At 37.1% G+C, this 15537-nt stretch overlaps 1 protein-coding gene across 1 annotated transcript in view; it reads left to right on the forward strand.

Annotated features, from left to right (window-relative positions):
- LOC128165322 (extracellular matrix organizing protein FRAS1-like) overlaps positions 1 to 15537 on the forward strand; it is a 46757-nt gene that overhangs the window by 25049 nt on the left and 6171 nt on the right. The window contains exons 18-53 of the mRNA XM_052829735.1: positions 65 to 214; positions 381 to 521; positions 812 to 952; positions 1043 to 1318; positions 3069 to 3275; positions 3378 to 3571; positions 3702 to 3870; positions 3978 to 4156; positions 4547 to 4669; positions 4793 to 5048; positions 5142 to 5405; positions 5787 to 5996; positions 6196 to 6376; positions 7181 to 7343; positions 7476 to 7608; positions 7905 to 8095; positions 8255 to 8408; positions 8517 to 8599; positions 8693 to 8873; positions 9367 to 9675; positions 9939 to 10118; positions 10263 to 10387; positions 10478 to 10618; positions 10848 to 11105; positions 11210 to 11302; positions 11453 to 11603; positions 12322 to 12545; positions 12717 to 12815; positions 12963 to 13128; positions 13203 to 13283; positions 13415 to 13584; positions 13822 to 13945; positions 14090 to 14301; positions 14719 to 14866; positions 15006 to 15211; positions 15314 to 15470. Coding sequence (XP_052685695.1) covers positions 65 to 214; positions 381 to 521; positions 812 to 952; positions 1043 to 1318; positions 3069 to 3275; positions 3378 to 3571; positions 3702 to 3870; positions 3978 to 4156; positions 4547 to 4669; positions 4793 to 5048; positions 5142 to 5405; positions 5787 to 5996; positions 6196 to 6376; positions 7181 to 7343; positions 7476 to 7608; positions 7905 to 8095; positions 8255 to 8408; positions 8517 to 8599; positions 8693 to 8873; positions 9367 to 9675; positions 9939 to 10118; positions 10263 to 10387; positions 10478 to 10618; positions 10848 to 11105; positions 11210 to 11302; positions 11453 to 11603; positions 12322 to 12545; positions 12717 to 12815; positions 12963 to 13128; positions 13203 to 13283; positions 13415 to 13584; positions 13822 to 13945; positions 14090 to 14301; positions 14719 to 14866; positions 15006 to 15211; positions 15314 to 15470 — 6240 coding nt within the window. The remainder of the gene's footprint in view (positions 1 to 64; positions 215 to 380; positions 522 to 811; positions 953 to 1042; positions 1319 to 3068; positions 3276 to 3377; positions 3572 to 3701; positions 3871 to 3977; positions 4157 to 4546; positions 4670 to 4792; positions 5049 to 5141; positions 5406 to 5786; positions 5997 to 6195; positions 6377 to 7180; positions 7344 to 7475; positions 7609 to 7904; positions 8096 to 8254; positions 8409 to 8516; positions 8600 to 8692; positions 8874 to 9366; positions 9676 to 9938; positions 10119 to 10262; positions 10388 to 10477; positions 10619 to 10847; positions 11106 to 11209; positions 11303 to 11452; positions 11604 to 12321; positions 12546 to 12716; positions 12816 to 12962; positions 13129 to 13202; positions 13284 to 13414; positions 13585 to 13821; positions 13946 to 14089; positions 14302 to 14718; positions 14867 to 15005; positions 15212 to 15313; positions 15471 to 15537) is intronic.

The raw sequence follows: 15537 nt of genomic DNA on the forward strand, positions 1-15537 counted from the left end.
TTAAAATTCAAATGACCAGTGTTACCAGTATAAATTACATATTTTGAGTTGAACTTCTTTGTAGAATGTGAGGCGGGATGTCTGAGATGTCAGGCGGCAGAAGACGGAGAACACACGGTCTGTCTGGAGTGTCCCCGACCAATGGTAGTCTTTGACAACATCTGTGTCCGCCAGTGTCCTATTGGCCACTTCAACCAGAGCTCCATCTGCCGCAGTGAGTATATAATAAAGGGTGGATATGTTTATAAACATTATAAATCTTATTACCAAAAATAAATCTTGAGCAGACTTTTGAAAGAAGAATATGTCTAATAAATAGGGAGTAGCTGTAACTTTTCTTATAATGCTTTGTTAATCTCGATATCTGGTGTCTCCTGCAGAGTGCAGCAGTGGATGTGTGGAGTGTGCCTCCCCCGCCCAGTGTACAAGGTGTGGCCCCTCCCTCCTTCTGTCTGAGGGGGTGTGTGTCCTCCAGTGTTCCCCCACCCAGACCATTGACCCACTCTACAGCGTGTGCCAAGGTAAACTATAGGATGTGTAAATACATGCAGTTTTATTTGTCAGATTTGCAAAGTGCAATTTGTACTTGCATTATTTAATGGACAGTTATTGTCTGTTGTTTGTCAGGTATTTCGGTGCATGTGCCATCATTTGTTGGAATCAGTATTGTCTGGTATTGCATGTACCATCATTTGTTGGATTCATCCACAGATTAACTGGTTTTACCATGTGACAGCAATTAATGATTGGATTTATTCAGAGAGTAATGGTCCCTTGAAATTAGAGTTACCGGGTATTTGTTTATTTGCAGACTGCCCTGTGAACTGCCTGAGCTGTTCCACATCAGCAGACTGTGCTCATTGCGATGACATCACCTACCTCAAAATGGGTACCTGTGTCTCCGACTGTGGGCAGGGCTTCTATCAGGATTCCCACTCCAGACAGTGCACAGGTAAAATCCATGATTAATCAGATTGCTACAAATCTCTTTCAATTTCATGCACAGTTTGAAGATGTATGCTCAGATTGTTCTTTCTTGCAGCCAATCACCATAGGCCTACTTTACAAGTTCTGGGACAGATCCAGGTGCAACAGGGAGGGAGAACTAGAATTCCTGGCAATATGGTCTCCCTGTCTGATTCAGACACGTCAAAAGATGACCTTCAGTTGGTAGTGACCCAGCCTAGTGACATTGGGACACTGGTCAAGGCCATTCAAGGAAATGATGGGATTTTGAAGTCAGGGGATACATTTTCTCTAGTAGATTTGGAATCTGGAAAAATTCACTTCGTTCATAAAAATGGGGCTGGCAGAAAAGGTGAATTCTTAAGATCAGCAAATTAAATAGCATATTTAGCTACAGTAAAACTTGCTTAGTACGAGCATGAATATAGCGAATTCTCGGATAAAGAGAAGTTTTTTTGAGTCCCCGGTAAAATTCTTAACAAATCTTTGCAAAATTAAACGGCTATAACGAATTCAGATATAGGGTGATTTCACCATGCATCAGACACCTTTGGATTTTTCCCTTTGTTCACGCATCAAATATCGTCCAAATATAAATAAAACTTGTTTTAAAAGTTGCAGGTTTTCCCCTTGCTTAATTATTGGAGAAAAAATTGTGAAATTGTTAAAAATGTAGAAAATAAAGCAAATTAATGAAGCGTTGAACTATTTCACCATGGATCGGACAATATTTACCAAGCATCGGACAGCTATAGCAGTGCAGTAGAGATTAAAAATAACATTTTCTGGTTTTAATGCAAAAATACAAAGGTTCGGAAATATTAATTTATTCAATTGCAATTCATATTTCTTTTAATGTAAGTCCTCAAATCTACATATAGGAATTTAGACTAGTGCTTCTGTTTAAAGGAATATTTATCATAAGAGGTTCTTTATCGTGCCAGCTCCTACAGGAACTTTGGACTATAAAGGGTGTGTCCGTAAAACTCGATTTTTAAGTGGTTTGAGGAAAATGTTTGTATCAATTATTTTTGAAATTTTTATTTTACTTCACATTTAAAATATATCATAAGGAATGGGCACATAATCTTCTTATTATTAGAAGAAATCATGCAGTGAAAACTGTCCGATGCATGGTTAATTTGTGTCCGATCCATGGTGAAATGAACATATGGTGCAATAATGACCTTGACATTAATTGTTCAAATTTCTTGGACTTATTTTAATCAAATTTTGTTTCAAAACTTACTTCTTTCTAATTATTTTAGGCAGAGAGTGCATTTTCACTAATTCACAATCAAACGCACAACATTCAAATAATGCTTTATTGTAAAATCTTCGTAACTATATTTTCAATAATGGCGTATTTGATGTCATTTTACGATGTCTATATTGCTATTTCTTTGACAATGTGACTGTCAAATTCTTAATAATGATAAAGTTCATTTGTTCTAATTCAGGAATATACGAAACAACACATGAGCGCATGCACATTTATTTGTATATTTATAAACAAAGTTGTCCGATCCAAGGTATGTGTCCGATGCATGGTGAAATCACCCTAACGAATTTACGAATATAGCGAACTGATTTTGAGTCCTCTAGAGGTGAATAATAGCGGAATTTAACACTTTTATAATGAATTTCTATACAATTTAAAATGTTAGCACTACCATTTAACAAAATAGTTTCAATGAATTTATTTTCATATAAATTTTTTAATTCACAATCCAATTATTAAAGGTATCAAAGTAATGCATTTTTATTTTTATTTTAAGCCCCAATTACCAAAAATTATAGTCTGGTGAAAGAATACATGTAGTATATTGAGAATTTGCTATAGCTATTATTACGAATTCGTTATACGGATATAACGAATTATGGATATAACAAAGTAAATCCATCGGTCCCTTGGACTTCGCTATAACCGAGTTTTACTGTACTTACTTAGCAACTTATTAAAAAGTTTCTAATAGCAAACAATATCGGACAAAATTTTTGCATATTAGTTTTTTTACCATATGAAATTCATGAAAAGGTTATTGTATGGATATATTGTATTTTGTGTAGCTAAATCATATCAATTGTTATTTTGATTACAGGTAATATTGTTTTGAGAGTCAGTGATGGCCAACTTTACAGCAAAGAAAAGGCGCTCCACATTGTGGTTATTCCCAAACACTCGCCATATCTACGGAAGCACGAGTCTCTGTTGGCTTTCCTGGATAATGAGACCACCATTGGACCCCAGCAGGTGGACATTGGTGTAGACAGCTTAGAGGATACAGTAACCATCACATTGTTACAGGGTATATACTCATTGTGGGTTTCCATCAAACACCATTTTAAAACAGTAATTAAAATAATGTATTGATCATCTATAATTTCAATTTTCTTGATGGTTGTTGTAGGACCAAGTCATGGACAAATTGTGAACAAAGTACACAATGTTTCTGTGTCAGAGATCACTCTAAAGGACTGGACCAATGAAAAACTTGCATACAAAATTGGAAATTCCAAGGCAACATCTGATCAAGCATTGTTCCAGATATTTGATGGCTACCACACCTTAAACTTTCTGTTGGATATAACAATCAGAAAACAAGTAATGCATCATATTCATACACAGTATCTATTTCTATCATTAAAGGTATTTTTTTATTGCTTGTATGTCTGATTGGGTAACAGATTTCAAAAATGTTATATTTAAAGGTGATAAAAACATTGATTTACAGGAGGATATACTGCCAATGATTCTTCAGAATAACATGGGTCATGTGATCAAAGGTCAGATGTTGCAGTTGACCTCTGAACTTTTGAGTGCAAAGGTCATGGATACCACCAATGCTCCCTCTGATGACATCATCTTTACTCTGTCACCTCCAGTCAACAACCCAAAAGAAGGTTTGCTTTTATTCTATTGATGTCAATGTAGGGGAAATGAATTGTCCTTTATCTTTGTGTTATCACGATGTCATGAAACATTGGGTAATTTCAAATTTTTTTTAAAGGTCAGTTGACGATGATTGTACATCAGCCAGAAGATGGGCCAGGAAGAGGCTGGGAAGATGTAGGAGGTGGGAAAATGTCCGCTAAAATGTTCCGGTTTTTACAGAGGGACATTGATGAAGGAAGGATCTGGTATAAACACATGGGGGCCTCAGCTGATGACGACTTCTTTACATTTGAGGTCTGGATGCAAAAGATTTTTTTATTGTATATGTAAAAATGATAAAGACTTAGTTTGTTGGGTATTTCTTTTCTCTAATATTCTAAAAATTCAACTTAACTGATCATATTTTGCCTACAAAATTTACAAGGCATACTGTATACTGGGAAATATTCACCCCTGTTTCATTTTTACCTCTTTTGTCCGCAGGCGAATTTAAAACTGGGCAAATTCAGATGTCTAAAATTATCTTTCTTTTAATCCAATTGTGTTATGGCAAATTCAAGATGAGGGAAAACAAGTTGCAAGTGTAGAAGGGTGAAAAAATCCCAGGGTGAAAAAAATCCATTAAACAGTATTTATTGAAATTCTAGTGAAAAAATGTATGTCTTCCATTTTTCTTAATTCCAGGTTTCTGACACAGCTAGCCAGCCCAATATCTTAAGAGACCAAGTGTTCCATATCCAGGTTATGGAGGAGGAAGTTACCACAGCCGTTCCCACCGTCGCACCTGGAAGTAAATTGGGAATATCAGTATGTGCAGCTACGTTTTTTCCAACTCTTTATTTTTCTCAACTCTTTCTTGAACTGGGTAAAGATTGTTAACCCTAATTTTCTGTATTTCCTGCTTAAGGGTACAAAAACTTTTATCTATAGGTGTTGGAAAATCATGTGACACCCATCAGTAGTACAAACCTGGCATTTCAAGACAGGGACACAGAGGACAAAGATATTGTCTACAGCATCGTCAAACCTCTGGCCCCGGGGGAAGGGACTATTGAATACGTATCACATCCATTCACTCCAATATCAAGCTTCTCCCAGGAAGACATCAACAATAACAGAATCATGTACAGACCACCCCCAAAAGAACTTGGGGCTCAAGAAAGGGAGTTCTTTTTCACATTTACAGGTAAAAAATTACATTTGTATTTTATATTTCATGTTATAAACACATTAGAAAGTTTTGTTCGTGAATTGCTAAAGTTTTTTGTTTGTGTTTTAGTATCAGATGGAAACACAAATTACACGAAGGAGGAGCGTTTTATCATCAGAGTTATTCCTGTCAACAATGAGCCTCCCCAGTTTGCGTACAGGAATGCCCCAGTACAGGTTACATGGGGAGGGAGTGCTCCCCTGGGACTCCCAGTCCTTGGGGTGATGGATCCTGACACTTCTTTGGAGGATCTAAAGTTTACTCTCACTGTAATGCCAAACCATGGACAAATGGAAAAAATCTTGAATTCCAGTAAAGTCTATATGAGACAAGGTAAGATAAAAGATTTTATGGGTTAAGTTGTCAAGGTTAGTATGGCTCTTTAGGTTAAGATTTATTGAGGAACTTGATTATGCATTCACTATTTTATTTTGAATTTCAATATTCAAATATATCCAAACAATTCTATGATACACTGTAATGAATTCAAATACTGTTGTTTCATCAATATCCATTCAAAAAATATGTAGATTTTGTTGTTGAGTTGATCCATGAAATCAAACATTGATATGTATGTGACAACAGATTTTATTGAGGAAACCAGTGTCCTAGATATCAACATATCCTTAGATGGTCGATTTTTCTAGATCCACGAAAATTAATCCCCACAGTTATTAATCAAAACACAGTATTAATTCTTAGAACTTGCTGCAGGTGATGAGTTTACTTACCACGAGATCCAGACCAACTCCTTCCAGTACACCCAGGATAAGTCTCACCCCGCCCGGTCTGATCAGCTAGAGGTTACGGTCAGTGACGGAGTTCATCAGGTGACCACTGAAATCCAGGTGTCAATCATCAGTGTAGATAACTCGGCTCCAGTTCTGTTATCCACTGCTACCTGTAGAGTGCTGGTCAAAGAAGGTAATTGTATTAATACTACAAATAATTTAAAGGTCAGGTGAATGACCTTTAAAAAAAGTAAATTTAATCAAGCTTTAGACAGCAAATCATGTATGAATGTTATACACTGTACTTTGAACATCATTTTCTCAATTATCTTAAAATTTGGATGTTATACATGTATGTGCAGTACATGTACTTACATTGTTGTATATTTTAGGAGACACTGTTGTCCTGAGGAGGACAGAGCTGGGGTTTATGGATGAGGAGGACAGTGATGAGAGATTGAGGATCATCCTAAACTCCTACATCGCTCATGGCTCCTTCAAGTACAAGGCTGCCAGGCTGCTACAGAAGGGCTCCTCCTTCACCCAGCAGGATGTCAATGATGGCCTCATCAGGTAGCCTGATCTCTACTCACAAGAGAGACTGAGTCAAAAAATAGGTTTACTTCATAAACATGTTTCCTGAGTATCATATTGCAGACTAATAAAATCAAATAGCAAGAGTTTGATAGATGTCTTTTTTGGGAGTTGATTTTAATCAATTCTCCTCTGCAGTTACTCTGGCAAACCGCATCTGAAATAGTGTTTGGACCTAAGCACAAATCATCACCGCTGACAAGAATTAGTTCTTGAAAATAATTGATAAATTCAATGTAATGTACGTTGAAGCATTTTTTTAAAAGGAAACTTATTTATAAATACCTAAGAAATAGTCAGATTTTAAATAGGACGAACGATTTAGAAGTTTTTTGCAGTTGTATGTATTCCTACGCCAGAGTTCAATATAGTCTTGTTCAACCATCGGCTGTCTCTGTACATTTCCGACAAGCAGAGAGTCAGTCTATATTTAGAGGTCGCATCATCAAGCTATCACGTGACCTGGTATCTCTTACTTGTCGGAGATTAACGGAGACAGCCGAGCATTCTGGTTGAACGAAACTAGGGTTCATTATTGGTTGGATCCATACACTTTTTGAAATATTTCGAATACCAATACATAGTTTGATGAAATCAATTCTCTTTTTAAATATTACACAACATGATTCATAAGAGGTTTTTTAGAAATTCTTTTCGGAAAAGTCCGAGGATCCATATTATAAAAATGTGCATAATTCAAATAGAGATTATAAACTACTTGCCAAGCAAAAGAACATATCATTGATTTTAAGATAAATAATAATCATTTTTTTTCTTTTTCAGCTATTCTGCAGACAAGGAGATTGGAATTCAGCCAATCACAGAAGTTCTTGTTTTAAATGTAACCGACAGCAAACAGAATTTGTTACCCAATCAGGTTTTGTCTATTGTTGTGGAGCCAGTGGATAACCAACCTCCCTCTGTTGTTGTTGGGGAAGATATCAAGGTATGTTTTTTTTTTTCATCTTCATCAGATTTCCCCTGATTTGCTAGTAATGCAGTCATAAAATGATTTTCACTTTACTACTGGGTACTGAATAATATGATATACCTAGCTTTTGTGTGGTAATACTTTCAGGTGGAGGAAGGTGGGACTGTGTCTGTCTCCCTGAATAACATCAAAGCTACAGACATGGACAGTTCTGTTGCTCATCTCACCGTACACATCAAAGTACGACCCAGCTTTGGGCGCATAGTCTCAACAAGGACCGGTATGGAGTTTTATTGTAAAATGTTCAACGTAGAATTATAACTAGGACTTTAAATATCTGCTGAATAAATATGAATATAAGTATTGTCATTATTATGTGATATGATAACTGTAGATTCTTTATTAAATGCAAGAAACTAATATCTGTGTAAAATTGCAAAAAACAACACTCTTGGATTTTAAATTCTTGCTTTTATTTTTTCAGACAGATTGGTGCTTGCAATTTGATACAAGACAGCAGAATTAATTACCTAATTTAAGGAATTTACAGTATTAGATTTGTTTTGTCTTTTTCAGAAGCTGCCTCTGAATTGGCACAAGGGCCGTCCATTGTTTCTTCCTTCACACTGCAGGATATTGTAGAGGGATACATTTACTATGAACAGAGTGACCACAGCAACAAAGAGCCGGTGGCTGATGGATTCCTGTTTACTGTTACCGATGGCAACAACACCACGCCCTACTACAGGCTCAATATTACAATCAGTGTATGCACCTATCCCAAAATTAAAGATTCTTGTTTCTTAAATGAAAGATAATGTTTCTTGTGTATTCATTCATATTTTATCCAAAATGACATTTCAAAATTACATATTTACTGGCGCGTATGAATAAAACTGAAATTGACCAGTCAAGTAATTTTGTAGCTTGTCAACGACGAGAAACCCACTCTGATAACTGAGCAGCTGTTTGTCAGGGAGGATAACTCTGTACCCTTGACCAATGCCTCCCTGTACATTGTGGATTTAGACACGCCCCCAAGAGATCTCATTCTGACTGTCACCTCAGCTCCCTCACAAGGTCAGAATCAATCTTATTAGTTGATTGTGGTTAAAATCAGTATACTGGAAGTCTAATGACAACACAGATTAGCGTTATTACTACTTGTACTTTTTTTCTGCTGCACAGGAGTTCTGGGTTTCAAAACAAATTCCAGACACCCATCACCGATAATCAAGGAACTAATTAAAGGACATAGATTCACCTATCAGGTAAGGATCTTTTTTAAACAGTACCTGTGTTTTTTATGTCTCTGGTTTGAATAAGTAAGGAAGTGATTTGAGTTCATTTTGATTTGTTTCCAGAATGTTTTGGATGAGCTGATTGTGTACAGACACAGTGTAGGCAATGTGAAGGGGGACTACATCTCCCTCAGTGTATCTGATGGAGACTTCCAGGCTGAAGGGACCCTGACCATTGTGATAGGGATTGTCAATGATGAAACCCCCAGGATGTCAGTCAACAGGGGTCTCAGAGTCAACTCAGGTGAGGATTTAAGAAATCTCATTGCTGCTGAAATCAATTATTGTCTGTACAATCTGTCCTTCTGGCTTTAACTGTAATCTTCCTCCTAACTTTTGTACTATGCAAGATAATGACTGTACGATGATGAAAATGTGACTGAATGGCATGGCTCTGTCATGCAGTCACCTTTCCAGACCTCACAGTTAACATTCAGTTGACTGAATGGCAGAGGTTCATCCTGTAAAGGTTCATGGTAATTCTTTAAAGGTCAATTTAATTTAATACTAGTAAGTAATTTATTCGAGTACATAAGAATACATTGAATCGGCACAGCAGGCACAATGCCTATATATGTTCTCTCCCACATCCAACTTGAACCATTTGATTAAGAGATGAAAATTATTACGGTAATTCTTCTACGGGGCATAATGATGGTTATGGTGCATCTATTTAACATGTCTCATGATTTTAATACTTTGAATAATATTCCCCATGTTGATTGATTTATTCATAGGATCATCCACATTCATCAAGTCTAAGGACCTCCAGTCCACGGACATTGACTCGGAGGACTCCATGTTACTGTACACCATCACCCAGGACTCTCCAGCAGGCCACCTACAGTACGTCAAGGGAGGCCACTCCGAGCGGATCTCCTCCAAGGGACCAATTAGAACCTTCCTACAGTCTGACATCAACAGCGGATACATACAGTACGTCCATCAGTCAGGGGAGATGACTGGGGTTGTACTGTTCAAATTTGACGTGGAAGACAGTGAAGGCAATAAACTTATTGATCAAGATTTCTTCATAACTGTTATAGGTAAGGGAGTATTTCGCATGACCATCTTTCTCTTCTTCTCTCGATTTGTGATTGTGTCATATTTAGCTGTGTATTCTATTTAGCTTATCAGCTTCTGCTAAATCAAACACATCACTAAATGTCATATGTAACAATGTAAAGTGAAATAAATTAATAAATATACAGTAAAGTAATTCAAATGTGTTCTTGTGCCAAATATTGTAGACGCAAAAAATAATACCTTCACAGTGTTTCTGTAGTTATATTGTTGTTTTTATTTTCAGAGGACAGACACCCTCCTCAGGTAGTAGCCAGCAGAGAGTTGACAGTAAGGGAGGGGTCGAATGCCAGGCTCACCTCCGAGTTCCTGTCCTACACTGACGTAGACTCGGAGCCGGCATCCCTCCAGTACTTCCTGGTATCAGCACCTCACCTAGGTCATCTAGAACTCACAGGCAACCCAGGTATAGAAATTATTGGTGTTTATAAACTTTGTACAATGCCTTAGTCTGATGAACAATTGAACTCTTTTATACAAATGAATCCAATTTTCTCTCCTATATTTGGTATACATGTATCTTGTGAATGACAGAGTTTTATTTCAATAGGTGTACCAGTGTCTGAGTTCAGCCAGTCAGACCTGGCAGCTAACAGTGTGATGTACTACCACACTAGTCCTACCGAGGAATACATGGATGCCTTCACCTACACTGTCACAGACGGAACAAATGAGGTAGTCTATCTATAACTCAATTCCTGAGATTTACTAGTCAATGGCCCCCTGGATAAGCACGCTTTACATGTAATTTTTGATTTGTTTCAGGTGACCCACAAGTTCACAATCACCATTACCCCTGTGGATGATGAAATCCCCCTGGTGATCAACAATGGCCTGACGGTACAGGAAGGAGTGAGGAAACTGATCACAGAGTTTGAACTGAAGGCACTGGACAAGGACACTGAGGTAAGAGATTATTAATAGGAAGGCTGTTAGATTACAAGCAGGATAAAGTATGGAAAATTATAGCAGTAAAGGTGCCAAATATTACTTGACTTTTTTAAACAAGAGTTGAGTATTTTTGGAGTAAAATCAATATCATTTGTTATGCTTTGTTTCATATGCTCTGTTAACTACAATCATGTACATAATATACTGCACAGTTATTTAAATGTGTAGGGTTTGTATGTTTCAGGAGAGACATCTACTGTTCACCATTGTGAATCCCCCAGTCCATGGCTCCCTACAGACCCGGACAGACAGTGGCTACCATACCATTACCAGCTTCTCCATGGCAGACATCTATAACAACAGAGTCAGCTACCTACACGACGGCAGTGAGACTCAGACCGACAGCTTCGCCTTCACTGTCACTGATGGTACCACTAAGATGTTCTCCATGCAGAGAGATGGTCGGAGAGGGGATATAAGTGTTCCCTCACCGAATCCCCAGGTACTTACTCATTCATTGTGTCTGACTAAACAAAAACAAAATTTGACAAACTATAAATTACACTCAAATGCAAGGATGTATTGCATTTTGCCTTCTTTTTGCAGAGTTTTGATATAAAAGTTCTTCCAATGGATGATGGCACTCCAGTTTTACATACAAATCTTGGTCTCCAATTCTTAGAGCATTCTAATGGACAGGTGTGTAACTGTGGTTTGGATCTAAAATCTTACTAAGATTTGTACACATATGCATGTATGCACCAATTTCAAACAAGTTGTAAATTATAGCCATGTTTGAAAGACAGTAGACCTATATCTTAAGGCATTGTTTTATATATCCTTTTGTAGATTGCAAACTTTATCACCAACAAGGAGCTACTAGCAACAGATGTTGACACTCCAGCAGACAGACTCATGTACCATGTGATGCGACAGCCTCGTTATGGGCAGCTAGAGAAAACGGAATCACCAGGGCAACCTATATCTGTGTTCTCACAAGGTACATAGGTGACTTCTTGAACTCACTTCTCTACAGTAAAACTCGGTTATAGCGAAGTCCTAGGGCACAATGTATTAATTTTACTTCGTTATATCCATAATTCGTTATATCCATATAACGAATTTGTAATAATAACTTTAGCAAATTCATTTTATACATGTTTTCTTTCACCAGACTATTATTGTTGCTAATTAAGGCTTAAAATAAAAATACATACTTGTGTTACCTTTAATAATCGGATTGTGAATTGAAAAATTTATATGAAAATAAATTCATTCAAACTATTATGTTAAATTGTAGTGCAAATGTTTTAAACTGTAAAAAAAAAATTGTTATAAAAATGTAAAATTTCTATATTATTCACCTCTACGGGATTCCAAATCAGTTCGCTATATCTGTAAATTCGTTATATATCCGAATTCGTTAAAACCGTAAAATGTTGCAAAGATTTGTTAAGAATTTTACCGGGGACTCAAAATAAACTTCGCTATATCCAAGAATTTGCATTATCTGTGTTCGTAATAAACGAGTTTTACTGTATTTCTTTCTAAATGAGATGTAACTCTGCAATATATATAATTATATAGAATTTATCAGATGCATAGATATCAATATACAAGAACCACAAATACTTCTAGTACTTTGGATATTTAATCTGATTTTATGTGTAGAGATATTTAATACTGTAATTTTCATGACATTTCATGTTTATCTTTAGATGATGTGAACAATCAGCTGATTCGCTATGTGTTGACTGGGGATATCTCAGTAGCCAAGGATGAGTTTGTGTTTGACCTGATGGACAGCAAGCCCAACAGAGTAACAGACAACACCTTCTACATCTCCTGGTCCTACATAGAGTTCAATCAGGTCCTGATCAATGTGACGGAGACTTCAGGGATTGTCCAAGTCCCTGTCAACCGCAAGGGCAATCTGAAACAGGTATCTGGTACATATTTACCTATTCAAAAAAACTGGTAATAAACAACTTTGCAATTAAAATCAACTGTCTTTTTTAAAGAGAAAGTTTGTTAAGGTTTTTAAGAAACAATCTCAGCTGAATTTGATTTTTGTACAGGTATGTATTGTATATATATTTTGTGTTTTTATTAGTACTGTGTGGTATCCTGTAGAACAGTCCCATTAACTGCTACCTCTCAGTCTGTCTCCTCCAGACCAGGCACTCAGGACTTTGTGGAGAAAACAGGACAGGTACATAGAATTTTTTTTAAAGAAAAGGTCTATATCTGTGTCTACTTGTAAAATCAATATCATTGCTTTCTATAATAAAGTTTTCAGGATACTTTGAAATTTCTTATTCTTATTTTGACTTCACATGATGTGTATGTACATTCACAGATCCAGTTTGAAGAGTGGCAGGATTCAAAGATGTGTAATATCATCATCAACGATGACTCCCTGTATGAGGGAACAGAAACGTTTTCTGTAGAGATCTTCCAACCTATCTACACTCTCCTAGGAAGGAAGAATAGAGCCACTGTATCAATACTGGACTCTGAAGATGGTGGGTCAATTGTTTTCTTGAAAAGGTCTTCAAAAGCTAAGAAATTGCTCATCATTAAAGCATTTGTTTTTCAGAACCCCTCCTCCAGTTCAATCAGTCTGTCTATCACGTCAGTGAAAATGATGGATATTTTCATGCTGCCATTTCAAGATCAGGTAATTTGATAATAGCCTCCATAATTTCATTGAAACCTTCTCTTAATTCCTTTATTTACTCGATGTGTACTGTTGACTGACCTGTGGGGTTTGGGTTGTCTCTGACTGATGGTGACCTGTCTGTGTGTTAGGTGATGTGAGTGACAGCGTGTCTGCCGTCTGTTACACCGTCCCCCTGACCGCCCGTGGGAGCAGTGTGGACAGACTTGAATCTGGCTCGGATTACATCACACGTCAACGCTCCAACAGGAACAGAGTCGTCTTTCCAGCTGGAGTCACCAGTGCTACATGTAGCATCAAGGTAAAAAAGTATTGCAGTTATAACCTTTATAGACCCATCTTATTTTATATTTCTTATCATTGTTTAATTTAGTCTATTTTGGGATGTACTGAGAATTTTTTTATAATATTAATCATCTTGGCTGTTCTTGGAATCTTTTCTTTTGTATCCATAAGATCATACCCTGGAGCTGTTGCCTCTTATTTATTGATTTATCCATGAATGAACTTGTACAGTAGTCTGTGTAATATTTATCAGGTGATAGATGACAGCCTTTTCGAGAGTCCTGAGGAGTTTGAGTTGAGGCTCTCAGATTCCTCATACAATGCAAAGATTGGGACTCTGTCTTCAGCAACAGTCATCATTGATGGCCCTAATGATGGTAAATCATTACTTTTTTTTTTAATAAATTTTGAAAAATTGAATACCGGTAATGTAAAAAAAAAATGTGTGGCTAATGATTAACCATCTTTCAATTGGAAAGTGTTGACATTTATTGAGATGTATTCTATTTCTTTCCATTCAGAGTCGAGCATTCACTGGGCCCTGCCTCAATACCATTTCGATGAGGATGCTGGTGATGTAGAGCTGGAGATCATAAGGGTGGGGTCTGACCTCTCCCACACGTCAGTGGTGTGGTGCGCCACCCGCCTGTCAGAACCACCCTCTGCCAATCCAGGAGAGGACTATATACCCAGCTCTACACAGGTCACCTTCAGTCCAGGCCAGGCTTCACAGGTATGTGTTTGTCAGGGTTAACATGGGAAACTCATAACATTTCTTATACCGATTATAAAAATGGTGTACCGTATGTGTGATGCTAACAATTATTTTAGGCACAGTTATATTTGACATCCTTCATGCTTCTTCTTGTCCACTTACAAACAAACACATGTACACACCTAATGTTGTTCCATATTTGTGAACATTTGGTTTAGTTATTTAAAGGGAAGACTATTTTAAGTGAGCTATTAAATTATGTACATTTTCAATTATCTGATTTTGACTGAAATTTTTTTGCTTTTTAGAGTAGCATATACATTGTATTTTTCTAGATATACATGTAAAGTAATAAGATTCAATTGTCTCTACTACCAGATTCTATGTTTGGGATCTATATGTATTTGTTGACTATATACATCTTGCAACATGCAGAAATGTCACTTGACCCTACTGGACGACAGTGTAGAACCACGGCTGGAGGGAAATGAAACATTTACTGTGTGGCTCTCTACACCAGTCGGAAGTTCCCTAGGAAATCCCCACACAGCTACCGTCACAATATATGATGGCCATTTAGATAGTACGTCATTTTTAAAATGAATAATATCTGAATAAAATGTATCAATGAAATCCAGATTAATTTTGCCTCAACAAATTCTAATGATTCCTCATTAATGCTGTGTCAACTACATGTACAGTATATTCTGGTTTGGTTCTAGTTCCCACCATGGAGTTTACTTACACCGAGATGGTTGTGAAGGAGAGTGAGAGAGTGGTGGAGGTGCCCATCAGACGGCTCGGGGACTGCACTCAAAACTCCTCCGTCATCTGCTACACTCGCCAGAATACAGCTGTGGTCATGATGGACTACACTGAGAGACCACTCACCGAGGCCTCCAGGGTCGTGTTCCTACCTGGAGAAAAGGTAGCATATGGCTTCATTACTTATATGTACATTGCAGATTAAGGAACATTCAGAATTAAGGAATTTTTTTATGAACTCTTTGTTACTTTTTTCTTTTTTAAGGTTAAAACCTGTTCTGTGGGGATTGTGGATGACAGTGAGAATGAACCAGTGGAATTCTTCTATGTGTGGCTGACTCAGCCCAAAAGTAGTGGGAAGTCAAGGGCAGCCGTCGGAGCTCAGGTCAAGGTGAAGATCACCATTATTAACCCAGAGGATGGTAGGTACACTTTATTTCTTACTTTTGATAATCTGTTGGCTGTTATATATGAATTAAAGATTAATCT

Source organism: Crassostrea angulata, chromosome 10 (assembly GCF_025612915.1).
Source record: "Crassostrea angulata isolate pt1a10 chromosome 10, ASM2561291v2, whole genome shotgun sequence".
Lineage (NCBI taxonomy): Eukaryota > Metazoa > Mollusca > Bivalvia > Ostreida > Ostreidae > Magallana > Magallana angulata.